This window comes from Thamnophis elegans, chromosome 17 (assembly GCF_009769535.1).
Source record: "Thamnophis elegans isolate rThaEle1 chromosome 17, rThaEle1.pri, whole genome shotgun sequence".
Lineage (NCBI taxonomy): Eukaryota > Metazoa > Chordata > Lepidosauria > Squamata > Colubridae > Thamnophis > Thamnophis elegans.
In genome coordinates this window covers 12,240,218-12,255,781 of record NC_045557.1, presented here as the reverse complement: position 1 = coordinate 12,255,781, position 15,564 = coordinate 12,240,218, and the positions used below count along the sequence as shown (strand labels likewise).

The following is a 15,564-nucleotide window of genomic DNA, read 5'->3' as shown; positions in this document are numbered from 1 at the left end:
AGGAGTTAAAGCTCAAATGATAGAGGATATTAATTTTTTACTTTTAAGTTTACTTTAGAATATTTTTGTTAAAGATTTATACCCTGTATTGGTTCTGGGAAGTCGGGAGAGGGAAGGTTGGGAGGGGAGGGGTTTGGGTGGGGAGGGGAGGGGGAGGGAAGTAAACATTTGTAAAGGTTTTTTTTAAAAAAAAAAATTCAATTAAAAAAAAACAGAAGTTGTGAATGCTCCAACACTGGAAGTCTTTAAGAAGATGTTGGATAGCCATTTGTCTGAAACAGGATAGAGTTTCCTGCCTAGGCAGGGGTTGGACTAGAAGACCTCCAAGGTCCCTCCCAACTCTGTCCTTCTCAGATTCTTTAACCTGGGGGAGGGAAGGGCTCGGCATGACTTAGCTACCCACCACCTGGTCAACGGTGACGTGCTTTCCGTGGTAATCCAGCCAGATGGGGACCTCGGAGGTGAAGCGGAATTCCCTGAGGAGGAGGAAGAGAGAAAAACAGCTGACAGGAGAGCCTTCCTCATTTTGGGGAGGCAGGGAGAGGAGGAGAGGCTTTCTGGAGCGAAGGTCCCCCCCCCATCCTTAATGGAAAATCTGTCGACAGTTCCCCAAGGAGGTCTGTAATAGGTCTCAGCTGTTGCTAAGAGAACAGTCGTAAGTCAAGAACTGCTTGTGATTAACACCCATCTCTTTGAAAGATCCCTGTCTGTCTGTCTGTCTGTCTCTCTTTCTTTCTCTCTTTTCTTTCTCTTTTTTCTCTCTGTGTCTCTTTCTCTCCCTCTTTCTATCTCACTCTCTTTCTTTCCTTTCTTTCTCTCACTTTTCTCTTTCTTTTTTTCTGTCTCTCATTCTTTCTCTTTTTCTCTGAATCTTTCTCTCTCCCTTTCTCTCTCTCTTTTCTCTCTCCTTTCTCTCTGTGTCTTTCCCTGTGTCTTTCTCTCTCCTTTCTCACTTCTTTCTCTTTTTTTCTGTCTCTTTCTCTTTTTCTCTGAATCCCTTTCTCTGTCTCCTTTCTTTCTCTCTGTGTCTCTTTCTCTCTCCCGCTTTCTCTCTCTTTTCTCCTTCTCTCACTTCTTTCTTTATCTTTTTTCTATCTCTTTTTCTTTCTTTTTCTGTGTCTCTTTCTTTCTCTCTCCCTCTTTCTCTCTCTCACTTTTCTCTCTCTTCTTTCTTTCTGTGTCTCTTTCTCTCTCCTTCTCTCTTTCACTCTCTTTCTCTTTTTCTCTTTTCTTTCTTTTCCTCTCTTTTCTTTCTGTCTCTCTCTGTCTCTCTTTCTCTCTTTTTTCTCTCTTTCTCTTTCTTTTCTCTCTTTTTTCTCTTTCTCTCTCTCTTTTCTCTCTGTGTCTCTTTCTCTCTCTCACACACACACACAAATATGGAGAAGGAGTGTGGCCTTGATTGCATGACACTTTTGGAAATTGTTTTAATCAAAAACCCAGCGTGCTCGTCTAAACGGTCCTGCCTCGAAATGCTAAAATTCCAAAATTTGATGGATGCTAGATTGTTATTTAGCAAGTTGGAAGACCTCAGCAAGTTGGAAGACGGGTGGACTTCATCTCGCATTCTGAGAGTTGAAATCCACCCAATTTGCTGAGGATGGGAACCAGTGTTCGAACCCGGAGGGGGGGAGGTATTCCTTGTTCCACTGGGGGTCCCCATCCACTTTCTCACCCCTACAGCCCCCTTCCCGCCTGCATCCATACCGGAAATAAATGGGCTGCTCGGAGGAAGAGGAAGCATTGGAGCTGTTCTCACTGGTCGTGGTCTCCACCGAAGTCGACATCATCCTCTCAGCTGCCTGGGAGTCCTTTCCAGGGGACTCGGCCCGACCTGGAGGGGTGACCCCTTTTTGAAGGTCCTTCTTGTCTCACAAACGTCCTCCCGACCCCCCTCTCCGCACTCAGGATTTGAGACAAGCACCCATCATCCCCAGCCAAAGAAAGACAAACGCAGAAGAACTGCAATTGAGGCTGGGAAACTTCTCGATAGGGCAAAAACTACATTTCCCAGGGTCCCTTTCTACCAACCAGGTGGACTAGCTTGGGAGTCCACAACCTGTGGGCTGCGGTCCACTGCCAGGCCGTGGCCGAACTGCCATTGGGCTGTGTGTGTGGCCAGCCAGTCCACACAGATCAGAGAGTTCTTGCACAATTGTCGGTGCGAGCGTTGTGGGCAATACAGCCCCACTCGCAGGAGCATCGGTATGGATCCTCGTGGTCCCACTTGCGTAAACGTCGTCACAAGTATTCACAATCCCACTCAAGCAAGTCTTCGTGCAAACCCCCTCCCACAAAATCATCCCCTTGTTTCCACTTCTCCTTGTTCTGGGCCACCGACCCGGAAAAAGGTTGGGGAACTCTGGCCTAGCTCGCATAGAAGGCCACGTAATAGCAATAGCAGTAGCACTTAAGACTTATATATCGCTTTGCATGCTTTACAGCCCTCTCTCAGCAGTTTACAAAGTCAGCCTGTTGCCCCCAACAATCTGGCTCCTCATTTTACCCACCTGGGAAGGACGGAAGGCTGAGTCAACCTTAAGTAAGTAAGTAAGTAAGTAAGGAAGGAAGGAAGGAAGGAAGGAAGGAAGGGCAGTAGCACTTAGACTTATATCCCGTTTTGCAATGCTTTCCAGCCCTCTCTAAGCGGTTTACAGAGTCAGCTTGTTGCCCCCAACAATCTGGGTACTCATTTTACCCACCTCGGAAAGACGGAAGGCTGAGCCAACCTTTAGGAAGAAGGAAGGAAGGAAGGAAGGAAGGGCAATAGCAGTAGTACTTAGACTTATATCCCGCTTCACAGTGCTTTCCAGCCCCCTCTAAGTGGTTTACAGAGTCAGCCTCTTGCCCCGAACAATCTGGGTCATCATTTGACCCACCTCGGAAGGACAGAAGGCTGAGTCAACCAAAATAGAAAATAGCACGGCATGGCATAGCACAGAATAGAATGGAATAGAAAATAGAATAGAATACAGAATAGATTAGAATAAAACAGAGTAGAATGGAATGGAACCTAATAGAATACTAAATAGGATAGAATAGAATATAGAATAGGTAGAGAATAGAATATAGGGTAGAATAAAAAATAGAATAGAATGCAGAATAGAATAGAAAATTAGAAGATGAAATAGAAACAGAATAGAATAAAATAGCAATAGCACTAAGACTTATATCCCGCTTTACAGTGCTTTTATAGCCCTGTCTGAGTGATTTACAGAGTCAGCCTCTTGCCCCCAACAATCTGGGTCCCCATTTTATTGCCCTCGGAAGGACGGAAGGCTGAATCAACCTTGAGCTGGACAGGATCGAACTGTTGGCAGTTGGCAGAATTAGCCTGTATTACTGAATTCTAACCACTGTGCCACCATGGCTCTAGGAGAGACAGATGGATGGATGGCTAGATAGATAAAAAATGGATGGATGGATGGATGGATAAATACATGGATGGATGGATGGATGGATGGATGGATGGATAAATACATGGATGGATGGATGGATGGGTGGGTGGCTAGATGGATGGCTAGATAGAGGGATAGATAAATACATGGATGGATGGATGGAGGGAGGGAGGGAGGGAGGGAGGGATAAATACATGGATGGATGGATAGATGGATAAAGGGATAGATAAATACAGGGATGGATGGATGGCTAGATGGATGGATGGAGGGAGGGAGGGATAGATAAATGGATGGATGGATGGATAGATAAATACAGGGATGGATGGATGGATGGAGGGAGGGAGGGAGGGAGGGAGGGAGGGAGGGGGAGGGAGGGATAAATACATGGATAGATGGATGGATGGCTAGATAGAGGGATAGATAAATAGCTAGATGGATGGATGGATGGATGGATGGATGGATAAATACATGGATGGATGGATAGATGGAGGGAGGGAGGGATAGATAAATACATGGATGGATGGATGGATGGATGGATGGATGGATGGATATATAAACACAGGGATGGATGGATGGATATGTAGATAGAGGGATAGGTGGAGAGGGGGGAGATAGATAGCAACAGCAATTAGACTTCTAAACTGCTTCATGGTGTTTTAAAGCCTTCTCTAGGCCTCTTGCTCCCAACAATCTGGGTCCTCATTTTACCAATCTTGGAAGGATGAGTCGACCTTGGGCTGGTCAGGATCGAACTCCTGGAGTGAGCAGTGAGTTAACCTACTGTACTGCATCCTAATCCCTGCACCACCACGGATCACTGAAGGTAAGGAGGGACTTACCTTCAGACCCGGCTTCCATGGGCATGACAGGATTGATGCTGGCTGCCACGCTGGTGAAAAAGTCTTTGAGGAAAAACAAGGCATCCTAAGGAGGACAAGAAGAGGGTCAACTCGCAACGCATGCCCTGGCCTGCTCTTGAGTTGCCATAGACAAGGAGGGTTGGTGGGAAACTGATGACGCAGCACAGCAGCCACAAACAGAAGCACATTCTAGGCATATCTTTCTCAAGGCTGTCTCCGAGGTTACCCACAGCAGCCGGAGAGGGAGTGATCTCTACAGCCTGCAAAAGTGCTCCATTGGAGAATGTGGGAAACAGGGTCATAACTGGGCTGTGGGGTCAGAGTTGGCTTCACTTGGGTACATGTTGCTCCTTTTTTTTGCATATTAAGTTTTTTAATTTTCCATTTTCATAGCATACAATCACATATATACTATTACATAGCCAACATATTGTATTATTAAATGTTTACATCAATTTACCTTACCATCAACTCCCAAAAAAACAATTATTGGTTCTTCTGCTCTCCATGCACCATATTTGTACCTTATCCATTACTTTCTTTTCCCTCTCTCCTCTCCCTCCCTACCTTTCTTCCCTCTGTCATCCTTTTCTTCTCTACTTCCCCTTCCTCTCTCCTTCTCTCCCTGCTTCCCACTCCTCCTTTCTCCCTCCCTCTTCTCCCTTCCCCTCTCCTATCCCTCTCTTCTTCCCTTGGACTCCTTTCAGTCTGGATTCAGGCCTGGCTACAGCACGGAAACCGCTTTGGTCGCACTGACCGATGATCCCTGGAGAGCCAGGGATGGAGGTCATCCCTCCATCCTAGTGCTCCTTGACCTCTCAGCGGCCTTCGATACCATCGACCATGGTATCCTTCTGCGACGGTTGCGAGAGGTGGGGGTGGGAGGCACCGTTTTTCGGTGGTTCTCCTCCTACCTCTCGGACAGGTCGCAGTCGGTGTTGGTCGGGGGGAGAGGTTGACCCCTAGGCCTCTGAAATATGGGGTTCCTCAGGGTTTGGTCCTGTCCCCCCTCCTGTTTAACATTTACATGAAGCCACTGGGTGAGATCATTCGACGGCACGGGATAAAATACCATCAATACGTGGACGATACTCAGTTGTATCTGTCTGCCCCGTGCCAACTCAGTGAAGCGGTCGACGTGATGTGCCAGTGCCTGGAAGCTGTCAGGGTCTGGATGGGGGTTAACAAGCTTGTGCTCAATCCAGACAAGACCGAGTGGCTGTTGTGTTTCCCTCCCAAAAATTTGGTTAGTATTCCATCACTCTGGCTGGGGGGTGAAATTTTACGCCCCTCAGACAGGGCTCGCAACTTGGGAGTCCTCCTGGACCCACAGCTGACTTTAGAACATCATTTGTCGGCTGTGACCAGGGGGGCATTTGCCCAGGTTCGCCTGGTGCACCAGTTGCATCCCTACCTGAACCGGGAGGTACTCGCAACAGTCACTCACGCCCTCATGACCTCAAGACTGGACTACTGCAATGCGCTCTACATGGGGCAGCCCTTGAAGAGTATTCGGAGACTTCAACTTGTCCAGAATGCAGCCGCGCGAGCGATTGTGGGTGTACCTCGATACACCCACGTTACACCTATCCTCCGCGAGCTGCACTGGCTTCCAATTGGTCTCTGGATACACTTCAAGGTGCTAGTTATCACTTATAAAGCCCTTCATGGTATTGGACCTGGGTACTTGAGAGACCGCCTGCTGCCAATTACCTCCCAAAGACCCATTAGATCGCACAGGGTCGGCCTCCTCCGGGTTCCATCTACCAGCCAATGCCATCTGGCTACTACCCAGGGGAGGGCCTTCTCTGTTGCAGCTCCGGCCCTTTGGAACGAACTCCCTGCGGAGATTCGGACCCTCACCTTTCTCCTGGCCTTCCGAAAAGCGGTCAAAACCTGGCTGTGTCAGCAGGCCTGGGGTTGATGAGTTCCCCTCCCCTCTCGACAGGTGTGGTTGTTGGCTATCTTAAATGCTTGTCTTGTATTTGTATGTTCCCTTCCCCGCTTGAGTTGTTCGCCGCCCTGAGTCCCTGTAGGGAATAGGGCGGCATATAAATAAAACAAACCTCAAACCTCAACCTTACTTCCCTCCTCTACTTCACGCTGTTCCTCTCATTTACTTGGTGTATTTCAGCTTCTGAGCGAGCTCCATTTTATGTTGACGATATTTATAATTCCTTTCCAATATGCATATTTAATTTTAACATATATCTTCTTTCTTTTTTTTTATACATATATACATATAGTCATTGTGCTTTTAAACCCACCCCCTCCCCCAGCCTAGTTTTGGCCGAGATGTAGACCTGGTTACAATTCCCCGCTATTCTCATCACTATATTTATATAATTATACATCCTTACATGCCCGCAATTTGTGATTCTGTCTTTAAATCTCAATAGTTTCCCATTGTGAGTATACATCAGGGTACATGTTGCTCCTCATGAATAACTGGATTTCTTTTGAAGCTTGGCTCGAGGCTAATGATTTAATTAGGGCATCCGTGGGAACCCTGGAAGCGAGCAGAGAAGGGATGAAGGAACATCTTTCTCTCCCTTGGAAGCACCAACTCAGATGCCTCCGACTCAAGGGGGGACCAGAGAGGAAAAACAACCAAATTCAAAGGTGGACTTCAGCTCAAAAAAGTTCACTTAATGACCAAATTTACAACAGCACTGAAGAAAATGACTTTTTGCAAACTTATGGTGGTTGCAAGGATTTCCCTGCGATCACGGGATTTACTTTTGGATGCTGGTTCACTTTTATGACGGTGGCCGCATCCCAGGGTCATATGATTCCCCTTTGGCGACCTCCTCACCAAACCAAAATCAGTGGGGAAGCCAGATTCACTTAACAACCGTGTTACTAATCGAAGCACTGCAGTGGTTCGCTTTAACCAATGAGGCAAGGAAAGTCGTAAAGTGGGGCAAAATACGCTGAAGAAATGTCTCACTCAGCAACATAAGTTCTGGGCTCAATTGTGGTCGTAAGTAGAGGACTACCTCTATTTTACATTGACAGAATCTTGCAAGTCTGAAGGTACAATACTCCCCCCCACCAAAAAAAACTCTTTTACAGCCTGAGAAAGGAAGGTGGATCCCTTCTGAGCCTATTTCTCCTCCCATTATGCAGCTCTAGGCTAAGCTGCCTCTTATCTGACTGTTCTCTAAAGCTACAGTGAATATTTTCAATTCTGAAAGTACAAAACTCCCACTTGTGTCTTTTACAGCCTGAGAAATTAGAGAGGGTTTCTTCTGAACCCTTTTCCTTGCCTGTTATACAGTTATGGGCTAAGCTGTCTCTTATCTGACTGTTCCCTAAAGCTTCACTAATAGAATCTTTCAATTCTGAAAATACAAATCTTCCACTTGTGTCTTTTACAGCTTGAGAAACTAGGGAGGGTTTCTTCTGAGCCTTTTTCTTTGCCTGTTATACAGTTATGGGCTAAGCTGTCTCTTATCCTACGGTTCCCTAGAGCTTCATTCAATCAAGAATGAAGCGCCCTGAGGATGCTGCCATGATTGGGCCATGTGACTTTGCGCCTTTTACAGCCTGAGAAACTAAAACTAGGGAGGGTTTCTTCTGAGCCTTTTTCTTCGCCCGTTATACAGCTCTGGGCTAACTTGCCCCTTATCTAATTGCTCCCTAGTCAGGATTTCTTGCCCTCTTTTCCTAAGATCTTTCCCACCTACCCTTATCCTTCCCAAGGAAGCCTGGAAAGGTCAGCCTGAGCTGCAAAACTGGAAGAATCCAGACACCCCTCCTCTTCCCGTCTTGGTTTTGCCCAATTCATGTAAAGGAAGGTAGCTTAGTGGCAAGGAGCTAAATTCCTCCACCGTCTCACAACTCCTGACTGAGCTTGTGACCCCCACCAACAGGGAAACGTCCTTTACCTGATCTATGTTGAGTCGGAGAGGCATCAGGGAGACTCTCAGGCAGCACTCGGGACCCCCCACGCCAGCTTCGGGGCAGACATGAAGAGCCTTGATGGTGAGCTAAAACAAAAAAAATAGGGAAGAAAATTAGAATTGCTGGCTGGGGAATTCTGGGAGTTGAAGTTCACCTATCTTATAGTTGCCAAGGTTGGGAAGCACTGCCCTAAAGACTCCAGGGATTTGAACCTTTTGCAGATGGGCTACTAGCCCAGCCCAGCCTAGCCCAGCTCATAGGGCTGTTGTTGTGGGCAAATTAGGAGGAAGGAGGAGTATTACCGTATTTTTTATAGTATAAGACGCACTGGAGTATAAGACGCACCAACATTTTGAAGAGGCAAAATTTTAAAAAAGGGGGTTAGCACTCTGCAGACCTCCCCAAAACAACCCATTTTTCGCGAAAACGGGCCCGTTTTTTTGTCAAAAAAAGAGGGGCATGAATTGCCTTTAGGCTTGTAGAGTGCTTCTGGGGTGTAGTGGGGGGGGGGGGGGGCGGCAAAAACCGGTCCATTTTTCCTCAAAAAAAGGGCATGCATCGCTTTTAGGAGACTTATAGAATGCTTCTGGGGGTTGGGGGGGGGAGCAAAATTGAGCAAAAAAAAAAGTGACTTCTAGTTTGGTCGTAAACCGACCCTCCGAGCAAACCGGAAGTCCATTTCCGAACTTCCGGTTTGCCCATAGGGCCGTTTTTTTGCGCTCCGGAGGCTTCAGGGAAGCTTCCGGAGGGCTTTCCAGGGAAGGGGGAAGCTCTTTTCGGCCTCCCCAGTCTCCTATAAGGCCTCTGGAGCCTGAGGAGGGCAAAAAATGGCTTCAGAAAAGGCTGAACTCAGCTGGCCAGTGTGCACATGCGCTCTGGCCAGCTGACGGGGCAACACCTCACGTGCCCTGACAAATGGTTCCGTGTGCCACCTGTGGCATGCGTGCCATAGGTTCGCCATCCCGGGCATAAGGTTTCCTGCTTGAGCCGGGGGCAAGACTAGAAGACCTCCGAGGTCCCTTCCAACACTGTTATTCTGTAGCTTTGTACACTAAGCCCAACACATCTGGTCTGGCCAGAGGCCCAGGGAAGCTTCACCACGCCTTGGCTACAACGGGCACATTCCTGCTCCAAAGGGAGATCCGGTCCTTACCATGTTAGAATGGGCCCGCCGGGGCAGGAGCTCGCTGCTGTACAGGTAGAGGAACTTGTTGATCTGTGAGGAGGCCAGGCGGTCTCGGATCTCCAGCTCCTGGACAAGGAACACCTGCCTGGCTAAGGGCTGCTCCTCCGATTCCAGGCACGGCTTCTCGGAGGCTCCAGCCGAGTAGGATTCGTGCTGGAAACTCACCTGAGAGCAGAGAGGAAGAGCGGAGCGTCACTGGCACAGTAAGAGATGTGTACACAGATGACTCCGAGCATCTTCATGACAGGTAGTCCTCGTAAGTCGGACAACCGCAAGGGAGTCCAGAATTTATGTTGCTACGTGAGAAATTTGTTAAGTGAGCTTTGCCCCCTTTTACAACTTTTCTGGCCACAGTTATTAAGTGAATCACTGCAGTTGTTGAATTGATTAACACTGTGTCAGGATCAAAAAGTAAATCAGAGTCCGAGGCAAAGTATTGCTCAAAGTTCCAATTTATGAAGAGAGCCATGTTGGCCCATCTGGGGAAACCCGAATCTGAAAGCTTCCCGGTTTTCCCCACCCAGTTGAAAGTTCAGGATCCTGCCCCCCCTCACCCACAAGTCCATCCCATGGTCCCATCTTCCACTGCCACGCTGGCAGCTTCCACCCATCCAGTTCTGGCCAGGTGCAGAGACAAAGGATGACCTTGGCTTTCTAGAAAGAATGTTGTTATGGCTACATAGCATCTAACACCGTACAACCCCCCCTCCCGTTTTCCCATAATAGAAAATGCATAATAGAATAATAGAAAGTATGGCAGGCCAAAGACCCAAAAGAAAAGATGGCTGCAGGCCTGACACACTGTTGTTAAGTGAATCTGGCTTCAGCCATTGACCTGGCTTGTTGGAATGCTGCAAAAGCGGATCACGTGACCCCTGGACACCATCATAAATATGGTTCCACCACAAAAGCGCGTAGGACAAAATCGCGCTCGACAAAAGCGCGCTGTGACGTCATCACAGCGCGACGAAAAAGTTCGAAAAATGTAAAAATAAAGCGAAAACCTTACCCTAAGCCCCCCAAACCTAACCCTAAACCTAACCCTAAACCTAACTCTTAACCTAACCCTAAACCTAACCCTAAACCTAACCGTTAAAGTAACGAAAAACCTAACGCTAACCCTTAACCTAACCCTAACGCTAACGCTAACGCTCTAAAGCTAACCCTAACCCTTAACCTAACCCTAACCCTAACCCTAAACCTAACCCTTACCTTTATGTGAATCGGCTTGCTTTAATTTAATTTTTATTAATTTTTATTTGAATTTTTCGATCTTTTTCGTCGCGCTGTGATGACGTCAAAGGCGCGATTTTGTCGATCGCGCTTTTGCCGTCCGCGCTTTTGACGGGTCACGCATAAATATGAGTCAGTTACCAAGCATCAGACTTTTGATCACCTGACCAAGATGATGCTGCAATGGTCATAACTGTGAAAAACAATTGTATGTCAAATTTTTCAGTGTCGTTATAACTTTGAACAGTCACTCAATGAACTGTTGCAAATTGAGGACTACCTGTACAGTTTATCCTCGATTTACAACTGTTCATTTAGGGACTGTTTAAGTTACAACAGCACTGTCCTCACATGTACGATCATGGAAGCATCCTCATGGTCAAATGATAAAATTGGGGCTCTTGGCAACCAGTCCCTGACTTATGACCACAAAAAGGACTAGAAAATTCATTATTAAGCAAATAATAATAGTAACCAATGCCAAATCCGGCGAAACAACTGGCCGCTGTGATACAATTGTACAACAACAACAACAACAATAATAATAATACACTTCTCTTAATTCTATTCTCTCCTTTCTATCTTTCATCTCTCCTCTTGCTTTGCTTTTCTCATCTCTTTTCTCTCTCCCCTCTCCTTCTCTTTTCTTTCTTGCTCCTTTCTTTTTTTCTTCTCTTTTTTTCTATTCTCTATCTTTTCTCTTCTCTTGCTTTTCTTTCTCTCGGTGGTCACTCTGACGGAGCGCAGGAGTTCATGGCTTCCATGACAACCATGGGCTTGACCCAAGTAATCCGAGGACCGACCCACTCAGCGGGTCACACGCTTGACCTCGTATTCCTCTCGGAGCAGTGGAACTGTGACCTTGGTCTGAGGGGTAGTGAGATCTTGCCCCTGTCATGGTCAGACCACTACCTATTGAGGCTTGACTTTCGGAGACCAAACCCCCACTGTAGGGAGGAGGAGCCGACCAGGTGGTTCCGCCCCAGGCGACTTATGGACCCTTTGGGGTTCCAGACGGAACTTGGGGTTATTCCTGATACCCTCGCCCGCAGTCCAGCGGAGACTCTGGTTGCTGCCTGGAACTTGGCAGCGACGAAGTCTCTTAACCGGATTGCGCCTCTACGGCCGCTCCGAGGCAGTGGATCCCGGAGGGCTCCTTGGTTTACTGAGGAACTCCAGGAGAGGAAGCGCCAAAGGAGACGCCTAGAGCACTTATGGAGGTCCAGTAAATCCGAACCGAACCGAGCACGTTTAACAACCTGCACCAGAGAGTACATTCGAGCAATTAGGACGGCTAAGAGAACATACATTGCCTCTCTGGTTGCGTCTGCTGAGTCACGCCCAGCCGCCCTGTTTAAGATAACCCGTTCCCTCCTAAATAGGAGGGATACGGGCGATCCGCTGCAGGGCAGGGCTGAGGATTACGTCCAATTCCTCGCAGACAAGGTTCCTCGGTTCCGGGCGGACCTGGACTCCAATTCTGCAGAACCAGCCGAGGCACTAAGGGATGATCTGGTAAGCCATCGCTGGGTTGAGTTTCAGGCTGTTACCCCTGAGGATGTGGACAAGGCGATGAGAGCTGTAGGAGCCTCCACATGTGTGCTGGACCCGTGCCCCTCCTGGCTGGTTGTAAACAGCAGAGAGGTGACACGAGGCTGGATCCAGGCGGTTGTTACCGCCTCTCTACGGGAGGGGGTCTTTCCCCCCCGCTTTAAAGGCGGTGAGGTGAGACCCCTCCTGAAGAAACCATCCTTGGATCCAGCTGTTTTAAATAACTATCATCCGGTCTCCAACCTCCCCTTTGTGGGGAAGGTTGTTGAGAAGGTGGTGGCCTTTCAGCTCCAGCGGTCCTTGGAGGAAGCCAGTTATCTCGATCCTTTCCAGTCAGGCTTCAGACCTGGCTGCAGCACAGAAACCGCTTTGGTCGCGTTGACCGATGATCTCTGGAGAGCCAGGGATGGAGGCCACGGCTCCATCCTGGTGCTCCTTGACCTCTCAGCGGCTTTCAATACCATTGACCATGGTATCCTTCTGCGACGACTGCGGGAGGTGGGGGTGGGAGGCGCTGTTTTACAGTGGTTCTCCTCTTACCTCTCGGACAGGTCGCAGTCGGTGTTAGTTGGGGAGCAGAGATCGACCCCTAGGCCCCTAACGTATGGGGTGCCGCAGGGTTCGGTCCTGTCCCCCCTTCTTTTCAACATCTACATGAAACCGCTGGGTGAGATCATTCGACGGCACGGGATAAAATATCACCAATATGCGGACGATACTCAGTTGTATCTGTCCGCCCCGTGCCAACTCAACGAAGCGATAGATGTGATGAGCCAGGGTCTGGAGGCTGTTAAAGACTGGATGGGGGTCAACAAGCTTGTGCTCAATCCAGAAAAGACCGAGTGGCTGCTGTGTTTCCCTCCCGCGAATTGGCCAAGTGTTCCATCTCTCAGGCTGGGGGGGTCAAATTTTATGCCCCTCAGACAGGGTTTGCAACTTAGGAGTCCTCCTGGACCCACAGCTGACCTTCGAACATCATTTGTCAGCTGTGACCAGGGGGGCATTTGCCCAGGTTCGCCTGGTACACCAGTTGCGTCCCTACCTGAACCGGGAGGCCCTCACAACAGTCACTCGGGCCCTTGTGACCTCTAGGCTGGAATATTGCAATGTGCTCTACATGGGGCTGCCCTTCAAGAGCATTCGGCGACTTCAGCTCGCTCAGAATGCGGCCGCGCGAGCGATTGTGGGTGCACCTCGCTTCACCCACGTAACACCTATCCTCCGCGAGCTGCACTGGCTGCCTGTTGATCTCCGGGTGCGCTTCAAGGTGCTACTTATCACCTACAAAGCCCTTCATGGTAGTGGGCCTGGGTACTTGAGAGACCGCCTACTGCCAATTACCTCCACTAGACCGATACGATCGCATCGATTAGGCCTCCTCCGAATTCCATCTTCCAGCCAGTGCAGACTGGCAACTACCCGGAGGAGAGCCTTCTCGGTGGCTGCTCTGACCCTCTGGAACGAACTCCCCGTGGAGATTCGGACCCTCACCACCCTCCAGTCCTTCCGCGCCGTTTTAAAGATCTGGCTGTCCCGGCTGGCCTGGGGTTAAGATTCTAACCCCACCCGAATTGTGTGACTGTTGTGCTCTCTTTTAATATGTTGTATTGTCTCCATGTTGGAATATTGTTTGTCTCCCCCCCCCCCCTTTTCGAACTGTGAGCTGCCCTGAGTCCCCCCAGGGAAAAGGGCGGCATACAAATAAAGGGAAAACTAAACTAAACTAAATCTCTCCTCTTTTCTCTCTCCTCTGTCTCTTTTCCTTGCTCCCTTCTCTCCTTTTTCTCCCCTCTCATCTTTTTTCTATTCTCTCTGTATTCCTTCTCTTCTGTTGCTTTTCTTTCTCTCTTCTCATCTCCTTTCTCTCTCTCCTCCCTCTCTCCTTCTCTTCTCTTTGCTCTTATGTTATATATTCTCTTCTTTTTCTCCTTTTCTTCTCTTTTCTATTGTCTCTTCTCTCGTCTTTCCTTTTCTTTTCTCTCTCTTTTCTCCCCTCCTCTTCCCTCTTCCCCACTGATACATATTGGGCTCCAGCCTGTCTCTTCTGGCTGCCTCCAAACTGACCCCCAAATCAAGGCTGCTTGGGAACCATACATTCCCCCCCAGGCCCCTGCAGAGGAGGCCTTGCCCGCCTCACCTTTGTAAGCTGGATTTCCATCAGCAGGTCATGGATGCGGCCAGGGCCACCTTGAGCCCGCCAGGAGCTCTGGGGTCGGCTGGGCATCGAAGACCGAGAGGGGGAGAAACGGGTACTGGGAAGGCTTGCTTTCGTCCTGAAATTGGGAAAAAGTGATGATCGGGTATCGGTTATTATTAACACCACCACCACCCGCCCCCAAGATCTGGCCAATCTTTCGCCAGCATTAGGGAATTTCACCCACATCAGCATTTTCAAAGTTGGCAGCTATACCATGGGTGGACCTCAACTCCCAGAATTCTCCACCGTTGCCGACTCTGGAATTCCTGGTGTTGAAGTCCACCCATCTTATACAGGCAAGTCCTCGACTTATGACCACAATGAAGCCCAACATTTCTGTTGCTAAGGGAGACATTCGTTAAGCAAATTTCACCCCGTGCTACTTTTCTTGCCACCGTTGCTAAGTGAATCGCTGAAGTCCTTCAGTGAGCAACACGGCCATTAAGTGAATCCAGCTTTTCCCCCCTTGACTTCCCTGGTCAGAAGGTCGCAAAAGGAGATCACGTGACACACACACCCCCAGGACGCCACGACGGTTATAAATACAATTCCGTTGCCAAGTGGCTAAATTTTAATCGTCTGATCATGGGGACACCACAAAAACAGTCATAAATACGAGCCAGTTGCCAAAGCATCCCAATTTTCATCTCTGGGGATTCTGCAATGGTCGTTAAGTGTGGGGAAAAAGGCCATGCATCACTTTTTTCAGTGCTGTTGTAACTTGGAGCAGTTGCTCAATGACCTGTTGGAAGTTGAGGACTAGCGGTAGCTGAGAAACACCCATTCACATAAAAAGGAGACCTTTTTCTCCAACTTAGCTCAGAAATGTGTCGAACGAAAGCAGGGAGCAAATCCCGGGAGGAAAGAGTTACCTGGGGGAATGCAGGTGTCCAGAAGGGGACCGCCCTGGCCCAAAATCTCTGCCCCCGTAGAGATGCCAGACCACCGAAATTTCCCGCATCACGACTCGGCTCTCCGGCACCGGGAAGTGGGAGGGGGCCTTCAATAAATCCGTGCTGCCCAGGGGCCGGGAGAAGTGGCCCTCCTGGATGTGGACGGGGCCCTCCAAGAGCTTGGTCACCACCGGCTCCCCATCCCGAGGCTGCAGGCACAGAAGGGAGGATTTCCCAAGAGGATCCAGGGGACACGAAAAGGTGCCCCTTTAAAAAAAAATGGAGCTGGGAAAACACGGGCACCGCATCCATGTCCGGCTGAAACTGGTCAACTTTGTGGGGA

General features: G+C 48.9%; 1 protein-coding gene across 3 annotated transcripts in view; it reads right to left on the bottom strand.

Moving 5' to 3' along the window:
• Window positions 1-15,564, bottom strand: part of ATG2A (autophagy related 2A) — a 75,765-nt gene that overhangs the window by 7,197 nt on the left and 53,004 nt on the right. For all 3 annotated transcript variants that reach the window (XM_032233918.1, XM_032233919.1, XM_032233920.1), the window contains 7 exons: window positions 15,201-15,430; window positions 14,269-14,404; window positions 9,315-9,512; window positions 8,146-8,247; window positions 4,235-4,319; window positions 1,705-1,831; window positions 404-476 (listed from right to left, as the gene is read on the bottom strand). In XM_032233918.1, the coding sequence (XP_032089809.1) occupies window positions 404-476; window positions 1,705-1,831; window positions 4,235-4,319; window positions 8,146-8,247; window positions 9,315-9,512; window positions 14,269-14,404; window positions 15,201-15,430 (951 nt within the window). The remainder of the gene's footprint in view (window positions 1-403; window positions 477-1,704; window positions 1,832-4,234; window positions 4,320-8,145; window positions 8,248-9,314; window positions 9,513-14,268; window positions 14,405-15,200; window positions 15,431-15,564) is intronic.